This window comes from Nicotiana sylvestris, chromosome 2, assembly GCF_000393655.2.
Source record: "Nicotiana sylvestris chromosome 2, ASM39365v2, whole genome shotgun sequence".
NCBI classification, from domain to species: domain Eukaryota; kingdom Viridiplantae; phylum Streptophyta; class Magnoliopsida; order Solanales; family Solanaceae; genus Nicotiana; species Nicotiana sylvestris.
In genome coordinates, this window is record NC_091058.1 from 25522150 (window position 1) to 25531558 (window position 9409).

General features: G+C 34.7%; 2 protein-coding genes across 2 annotated transcripts; one reads left to right on the plus strand and one right to left on the minus strand.

Moving 5' to 3' along the window:
* Positions 1-1894: 1894 nt before the first annotated feature.
* On the minus strand, positions 1895-2701 carry LOC138883745 (uncharacterized). Its single transcript, XM_070164457.1, has one exon. The coding sequence runs from the start codon at positions 2699-2701 to the stop codon at positions 1895-1897; it is 807 nt and encodes a 268-aa protein (XP_070020558.1).
* Positions 2702-4978: 2277 nt separating this feature from the next.
* On the plus strand, positions 4979-8041 carry LOC104210110 (suberization-associated anionic peroxidase-like). The gene is made up of 3 exons (XM_009758915.2): positions 4979-5369; positions 6513-6710; positions 7260-8041. The coding sequence occupies exons 1-3, from the start codon at positions 5037-5039 to the stop codon at positions 7809-7811; spliced, it is 1083 nt and encodes a 360-aa protein (XP_009757217.2). The 5' UTR covers positions 4979-5036; the 3' UTR covers positions 7812-8041.
* Positions 8042-9409: the final 1368 nt, after the last annotated feature.

Below are 9409 nucleotides of genomic sequence, written 5' to 3' on the forward strand. Positions count from 1 at the left end.
AGTTTCCAAAAACTTTCGAAATACACTTTCGATCAAAAATCCGACCAAACGATGTCCGAATAACCTAAAATTTTGCACATACATCACAAATGACATAACGAAGCTACAACAACTATCGAAATTCCATTCCGACCCTCGGATCAAAATCTTACCTATCAACCGGAATTCGCCAAAATACTAACTTTGCCAATTCGAGCCAAATCCTTCCACGGACTTCCAAAAATGCATTCCGATTGCGCTCTTAAGTCATAAATTAACTAACTGAGCTAACCAAATCATAAATATTCTGATCCGAGATCATATACAAACAAGTCAACTATTGGTCAAACCTTTCAAATTCAAAGCTTTCATCTGAGATTGTTCTTTCAAATTCCTTCCGATTTTCCTGAAAACCAAAACCATCGATATACATCAGTCATAATACATCATACGGGGCAAGTCATTCCTGAGAACTGGCGATCAAAGTACAAAAGCTCAAAACGACCGGTCGGGTCGTTACAGAATCCTACATGATTACCTTTAGAAATTCTATTATATAATTATTTTCGGGATGTCTAATTCATATAAAATTGAACAAATAAATATCTTTTGTCATGTAATCCTATTACTTTTAGGATATATTTCTTAAAAATTCCTATTACTTATTTAATTTGAAAACGTATTATAATGTACTATTATTAATTTAATTTGAGAATGTATTATATTGTCCAAATTCATTTAGAAACAGGAGAGCCTATATTATTATAAAAGCATAAATACAATATTTATATACCAAAATAGCCCTATATTATTAAACGGAAGAACTCATAGGAAGAGTGCATGATTGCCAAATTTTATAGTAAAAACAAAATATTTTTCTATTTTTGACGCAGCAGAAAATGACACCAATAATTACTATCAAGAAGGATACTTAAATACTTTAATACCAAATGGTCTTCTACCATACACGTTTGTTATCAAGTTTATTATTTTTTACATATGTTAGTGTCACCGTTTATATAATAAACTAACTTAAAACTGATCTTCCATTGTATATAGGTTAATTTTGAAGAAAAATATGCCTGTCATGCTACTGAAAAACTTAGATACACCGAATAGCTTATGTAATAGCACACAGATAGAATATAGAAATTTTGACAATAACGTCATACATGCAAAAACTATGATACTGGTTAATGTGCTTCTAAGTATATTCTTATCCCTGAATTCAGCTTTCGTCTTCCGAATCTAAAGATATCCTTTTAAATTTGTGTGAAAATAATTTTTAGTATGTATATGACAACAAGAGTTCGGGTTAAGATATAGTAGCCAAAGCATTAGGAGGAAACATACAAAAAAATATTATCCACGAAGAAGTGTTCGTTAAGATACCATCACATTAAATACTTTTAAACTATATATAATACATAATTATCCAACTAACATGACAAAATCGATCATTTGTGTAAGTTTTGATGATGTGCTTTTATTTTAAATTCATGCATTATGCTAATACAATAATATTTTTCGGCATTTAGACGATTGTTGCATTATTATACATAAAATTTCTATCATTAATTAAATTTTTTTGTTCCTTCATATAAATAAATATTTAAATTATCACATGCCATTATTAACGTGCAACGCACGTTCATAGATATATATTTAAAATATGAGGGAAAATTGGGTATCAACACACGAGTGCAAAGATTGACTCATATTCTGAAGATTCATTGTCAACAGCCATCATAGATGCATCTCCTTGTTCATCCTCACCTTTAGATTCACTAGTGGAATCTCCCCAGTTAGCCAAAGCTTGTTTCACCATGTTGTCAGCAACATCTCTTCTTTTGAACTTCCTGTCAGGGACCTGGTTCCTCTTATCCACCTTATTAATGTTAGTTTTATAATGATCCTACTTATGAAGAGGACAGTCTTTAATGAAGTGTCCAGACTTTCCACACTTATGGCAGCAATCATTTTCTTTGAAATTCCTGCTAGAACTTCCTTTCTTTGGAATCCCACTATTTTTTCGAATCATCTTTTGGAATCTTCGAGTGAGATACTCCATGTCAGATTCATCACTACTTGAGTCTTTGTTGGCAGCCTTGAGAACCAGGTTCTTCTCCTTCTTGGGCTCTTTTCTTTCAAGATCCTTCTTTCTCTTCATCTTATAAGTTTTGAGATTTCCAATGATTTTATCAATGGTCAGCATCTGCAAATCCTTGGCTTCAGTGATAGCATTTACTTTACTTTCCCAAGAACCTGGTAAAACACTAAGTATTTTCCGGACCAGCTTGTTTATTGGGATAACTTCTCTAAGGGAGTGAAGCTCATTGATAATGGAGGTTAAACGTGTGTGCATATCTTGAATAGACTCATCCTCATACATCTTGAAAAACTCATACTCAGTAGTAAGCATATTAATTTTGGACTGCTTAACCTGAGTAGTTCCCTCATGGGCAGTTTGAAGAGCTTCCCAAATCTCCTTAGCAGACTGACAAGCTGAGATACGGTTGTATTCATCTAGTCCGATACCACAAATAAGAATCTTCTTTGCCTTGAAATTCTTCTCAATAGTCTTTCTATCAGCATCGTTGTGCTCTTTTCTTGTTTTTGGGACTGCAAATGTTCCCTCACCAACAGTTTTCATGGGAACAAAAGGTCTATCACAGATTACATACCACAGCTCTGAGTCCTCAGCCATAATGTAGTCATGCATTCTTGTTTTCCATCAACCATAGTATTGGCCGTTGAATCTTGGTGGTCTGTATGTTGATTGTCCTTCCTCAAAGTTTGGTGGAGCAGCCATGTAGATCCTTTATAGGTGTTAACCTTTTAGAAAGAACCTGCTCTGATACCAATTGATAGAAACTAAGCGTCCACCAAACTATATAGAGAACCAGGTTCTCTATCAGTTCTCACAGTAAGCAACAGACTATAAAACCAAACAATATAGGGAACCAGGTTTCTGTTCCCACAGTAAATCGGCAGTTAATAAAGAACACGTGATATTTACGTGAAAAACTCCTTGCTTAAGGGATTAAAAACCACGACCTACCCTAGTAGGATTTCAACTCCACTAAACCGAGCAAACTTCAGATTACAACATATGCAACCTAGGAATTAACCTCTTAATTCCTCACTAACTTGTAATACTCTATTATAAGTCACTTTGTAAAAACTCTATTACAAAGACTTTGGTATTCCTCACTAACTTGTAACACACCTATTACAAACCACTTTGTAATACCTCTATTACAAAGACTTCCAACTCAACTAACTCTAGCCAAGACACAAACACAATGGTTTATGATTTACAAAGGTTTCCTACGCAATGCTTCTAACTAAGCTAAGTAGGAATTACAAGTAAAGAACAAAATAACAAAGACTCAACAAACCTAAGGATTTAAGATATCTTCAATCTTTAGATCTGGTCCTTGAGGTTGCAGTAGCTTTGTTCTTGAGAGATGTGCTGGCTAGCACTTGAGAGAATATTGTTTTGATTTGCAAGTATTGGAGAGATGAAATCCCTTGCCTAATGTTGATAATATGTGTGTGCGATGTCATCAAGGATGATGCAATAAAGTGCCCTTTAGTTTGGCCTTAGCAAGCTACAACTTTGCTGTTGTACTGCTGCCAAATGGTACAATGCAGCAACCTGCCAGACGGTATAGTGCAACAGCTTTTACAATTATAGAGTTGACTGTACAACGACCAGGGGAAGTGATCACAATCTGTTCCCTCTGTTGTTCCCTATGTTGTTTCCTTATCTGATTTTACTGAGAATTGAACCAGACATTTGACTAGTTACTCTGATTGCAAGGGAACTAATTGTATCAGATTCCTTATCTTGTTCTCTTATTAAATTTGTCAAATCATCAAAATAAAAGACGCATAACTTATCTACATGATAGAGGGGACATAAACCTTTGCTCCATGCTAAAGATCGAATAGGTTCAAACTTTATTGGAACAATTTACGCATTGGAGGACTCCTATTTACAATTGATTTTACCAATTTTAATACAATGGTAGAAATGTTTATTTAATACGGAAAACATCACATTAAAATTTAAAGTCGAAATTTAAAACTTTTTAAAGCTGTAAGAAATTATATATATATATCTCAAAATAAAAGAAAGTACCGTTCTAGAGGAGGATTTTCCTAGTAGGTTTGGGGGCATAGACTTCTTAAAGCAAAGAGCTGATGCTCCAAGGCGGCCATTAGCTTCCATTTTTTTCTTATAGTTATTAACCTAATAAAGTCATGCATATGAAATCATATCATAAATCCCGACTGAAATTAATGTACTGATTATTACATCTGTTCAACTAAAGGAGCCGCGTTTTCTTATTTTCTAAGTTGAAACTTGTATCTAAACGACTTTTCTTCTCATAGTGTACTTATATACAAATGTCAAACCAAATTAATCAATCACTGTAACATATATCTATTGCGTGCATTGCTACGTCTGCGGAAAAAGTGAGTAGATTGTTGCCAATCATATTATTCACTGTATATAGATTCAGAATTAATTCCTTAATAATATGCGCTTTTTTCAATTGCCTTTATTCTCTCTCGTATATATACAAACTAAACTGGCTTACTGTCTTTATTCTATATGGTCAAACACATACTAAATAAAGAACAAATATGAATTTTCTTCTTTACTCTCGATTAAAAGTAAACTAGCGTTTTTTACCTTTTACTCCAAAAGAGAAAAAAACGAATAAAAGGATATTGGTATTGATTCTGACTACATGAAAGAAAATTAGAATATTTTAGACAAAAAGATCGGAGAAACATTGCGAAGGGAAGCATCACACGTAACACACAGCTAGAACTAGGGAAGGAGAAAATCTTGTACAATATTAAGAAAGTCAATTCCACACCAAACGACAATTTTCAGTTTGTGTGTTCGCAATTATTTAAAGCCGAAGGATGACTAATCGTTGCGTGCATTTGTTAGTCTTAACTCCCTATAAATAGAAGCATAAATACAATCAAAATCATCCACAGCCTTTGCCTCCATAGACATTTCTTTCAATTAGGTCATGGCTTTTCGTTTGAGTCATTTGAGCCTTGCCCTGAGCCTTTTGGCTCTTGCACTTGCAGGTGTTGCCATTTATAGGAACACTTATGAAGCCATGAGTAAGGGATTCCAAACACTTTCTCCAGAGTTAGATCTGCTGGAGTCAGCAGCCAGCATTTTAACCCTAAATAATAATAATGCTGAGCAAAATTCAGACAGCAAGTTAACTCAACCATTATCTCCATCGGCATGCATCTTCTCGGCTGTTCGAGGAGTTGTGAACAGTGCAATTGATAGAGAAAGGCGCATGGGAGCTTCTCTCATTCGTCTCCACTTCCATGACTGCTTTGTTGATGTAAATTCCTTCACTCTTTTTACTGCTCTCGCATTCTTTACTCTTTTTGCCGTATTTAATTACTTTAAAAGAACAAGAGGGCAAAGAAAAAGAATCAATAAAAGACAGTTTTTTTTTTTGTTTTCCAAATGTTTTCCTAAATTTAACAATTTTTAAAGGTTTAACGGGATATAAGGAGTTTTTCACAACCGTCGAAAGCCAAGAATTTCGCTATGAGTGTTTGAGATTTTCTACGATGAAGGTTGTCCAACTGTTCATCCTTCACTTCACTGATTGTAACTAGATCTGCCCTTACCACAGCCATAATTGAGTATATAATGCATGAACCAAAATAAGGTCAAAACAATCTATTTACTTATGATAAAAAGTTAGTTGTCCTAGCTAGTATTTATTCAATCAAACGCGTACTTATCAATTTATTATTATATTATGAGAAATGTTTGCTATTACGACTATAATGAAAATTCTCAGTTGGGGTTTTTTTGGGAGTGGAGGGGTACATATAGTGGAGCTGTGAACCTGCATGGAACAAGTCAAACCCACCCTAACTTGGAAAAGTCTTTTCTGCTTCTGTTTAGATTGCCTTCCAATTCTTGTTTGTTACTGTCACTTATGTAGCATTTTCATTTTATGTGGCAAAATTTAAATAGACACGAAATTTAAGAAGGAAAAAAGACTATAGAAATTTGTGGTTTAAAATAAATCATATATTTGTGTGATTTTAAATCAATTTATTAAGGATAAAATAAGAAAGTTTAAAGTTAAATTATTACCAAAATTAAAAAAAATTCATTCTTTTACTAAAAAGTAAATATTGCCGTATAAAGTTGATTGAAGGGAGTAGCTTTTTCCTATTTTACCCCTGGACAAAGCTTTGCCACGCTTTTCCAATTTTTATACGCCTGAATGTCATTTGCGCGTTCTCATTATTCTCATCCGGACTATCTATCTATGCTCATGACCGAGCTTCCATTTCTTCTTTCAGCTTATCTAGCCATTAAACTTCATTTTCATTAACCATAAAGCAAGATTAAGGTTCATTTTACATCAATTCACGTAACCTAGTTCATTTATAATTTTAAAACATATTCTACTCATGAAGTGATGATTACGGTTGACTAATAGCTACATGTTTATTAACAGGGTTGCGATGGAGGAGTTCTTCTAGACGATATTCCCGGATCATTCCAAGGGGAAAAGACCTCACCACCCAACAACAACTCAGCCAGAGGTTTTGAAGTCATAGAACAAGCTAAACAAAGAGTAAAAGATACTTGTCCCAACACGCCTGTATCTTGCGCAGACATCTTAGCTATTGCTGCTCGTGATTCTGTTGTTAAAGTAAGTTCATTAATTTTCTATCTGTAACGTACCAAATTTTACTTTAACGATTATTTACCACCACCCAAATTCCACCCCCATGGATTTGGGGTATAGAGTTTCTGTTCGCTACACAAGACAGCGAAACCAATTTTATATTACTAGATTAAGAGTTGCCTTCCACCAACAGTAAGGTATGTCAATACTTTGACAATCAGGACTAATTTTGCAATAAAAAAAGCAAATTAATTGTTTAACCAAAAATTGAATTATTAGGCCAGCAATTAAATATACATTATCAGCAAAAACTACCTTAAAGATTTCAATTATACACACACATAATATTAAAAATTTTTGCACGATCAATGAATTTTAATATATGATAGTAGGTTTGTTGCAACTTTTGTAATTATGTTACTATTACTCCATCGCTTCATCTTATGTGAACTTGTGGAGTTTAACAAAGAAATACTTTTCGAATTATGTTTTTAAACATGTCATGATTCTTGTGTAAATTATAAAACTATGTCATTAAGGGAATAACTTAAAATTCTGTTGTGTATTTGACAGCTAGGAGGACAAGGCTATAACGTTGCACTTGGGAGAAGAGATGCAAGAGCGGCCAACTTCACTGGTGCTTTAACTCAGCTTCCAGCTCCGTTCGACAATCTAACCGTCCAAATAAGAAAATTTAATGACAAAAACTTTAATGCCCGGGAAATGGTGGCGCTAGCCGGTGCCCACACGGTGGGTTTCACCAGGTGCGCCACCGCGTGCAACAGCAACAACGTTAACCCAGCGGCACGTCTTCAATGCAACTGCTCCGTCACCCAAAACGACACCAACTTGCAACAACTGGATACAACTCCTGCTGTGTTCGACAGAGTTTACTTCCAGGACTTAAACAGGAACCAGGGCATACTTTTCTCGGATCAAGTGTTGACGGGGAATACCACCACTGCTGCTATTGTTACGACCTACAGCAATAATGGTGCTGTTTTCCTGGGAGATTTTGCTGCTGCTATGATCAAGATGGGAAACTTGCCTCCCTCACCGGGCGTTCAATTGGAAATTCGTGATGTTTGTAGCAGGGTCAATCCCAGCTCTGTGGCTTCTATGTGAAAGGAAAACTTGAATTTGGCAAAAAGGAATTCATGAACTCGCTATTAGTTGGTTGATGTTTTCTTAAAATAAAAGAATCACTGGTTCGTGAATGTGGTTCTAATATTTGTTTTATAATTTGTTGTAATATTTGGTTTCGCTCTTCTTGTCTAATCATTTGATTCCATGTATAAGTTCCAAAATTAATGTACTCATATATTAATTTTCCAGTGTTGAAAAATTCTGAATCAGTTAAGGAGTTGATCAGAACAGTTTAAATTTGTAGTTTGTCTATTCCTAAGGTCCAAATTACTAAATTGATCGAGGACGCCATGTTAGAAAATAATAATAAATAAAATTGGCTTTGAGGCGTGAAAATCGGTTGTCCTTAAAGAGTTATCGCCTGTATACTAATTTAGGGAAAATACAAAACGATTCTCTTCAGGATACAACAAAGCCTGCAATAACACTTGTAATTTTCTTTTTCATTTCGTTGGAATTCTTGTGTATTTATAGGCAACCAACAGACCTTTTCAGAAAAGATGTCTTGTTTCATAAACAGACACGACTATTTATTCGAATTTTGAATTTAAAATTCAAATAAATTTGATTTTTCTGTTAAAAAATAATTAACTTTAGGATCTCGTGCCTGTTGAGTCAATTTCGTGCCTGTTGAGTCAGTCTCGTGGCTGTTGAGACAATCTCGTGCCTGTTGAGACAATCTCGTGCCTGTTATGTGCTATTTCATAATGATCAATGAGGAGGCTAACAGACACGGTACGAGTAAGGTCGGTCCCGGGAGTGTTTCACATGACAGGCACGAAACTTCTTTCTTCTGATGTGGGAAGAATCCCACTTCCAACTTGCCAATAACAAACTATCTTACAATCCCCCACTAGTTTGTTATTTCACTTCATAACACTTGTGAATAATTGAAAGTATCTTTTACAGATTTGAACTTTCCTTTAGTGTAAGTATATTAAAGTTTTGACGAAGTTAATGGTATCTTAAGATTTGAACCACAAATCCTTGTGCCAAAACCGAAAGTACCACACACACAGCGTTATCTAGTAGCTTAGAAAATCCAGTATTCGCTTTAGCACGTTTACGGCCATGTGCTCATCCTGAATTCATGAATATTTACAAGATCAACCCTTTAAATCTTGCTAGAAGCGGCACCACTTCAATATTCATATAGGTGGAATTAGTTATTATGTCCCTGTTACTCCAGACATGAATAATTCCATTAAGATTAATCAACCTCTTCATGTAACAGTATGCACTTTGGAGTTTGTCTTTATGCCCCTGTTATAACAAGCATTTAACAACTCCTTAACTCCTCATATAACAGTAAGTAGTACAATAGAATTAGGGCTCCTAAAGAGGAGATCAGTGCTTAAACAATACAAGTAACTTGTTATTACCCATTGAACTTATATTGTTAGAGTGTATACTAACTCAAAGTGGGGTTCCTATTCCTTGTATTTAATTTAAGGGTCTCAGCCCCATCCCTCCACAAGTTTGTTGTACTACATCTCTACCTAATGGCTTCGTAAGTGGATCAGCCAAATTCTTATTTGATCTCACATATATTATAGCTATAGCTCCATTTGTAATTA

Coding starts and splice junctions, on each gene's coding strand:
- LOC138883745 (XM_070164457.1), bottom strand. CDS start 2,701: ATGCATGACTACATTATGGCTGAGGACTCAGAGCTGTGGTATGTAATC.
- LOC104210110 (XM_009758915.2), top strand. CDS start 5,037: ATGGCTTTTCGTTTGAGTCATTTGAGCCTTGCCCTGAGCCTTTTGGCT. Junction 5,370..6,512: donor TCCATGACTGCTTTGTTGAT/GTAAATTCCTTC, acceptor GTTTATTAACAG/GGTTGCGATGGAGGAGTTCT. Junction 6,711..7,259: donor CTCGTGATTCTGTTGTTAAA/GTAAGTTCATTA, acceptor TGTATTTGACAG/CTAGGAGGACAAGGCTATAA.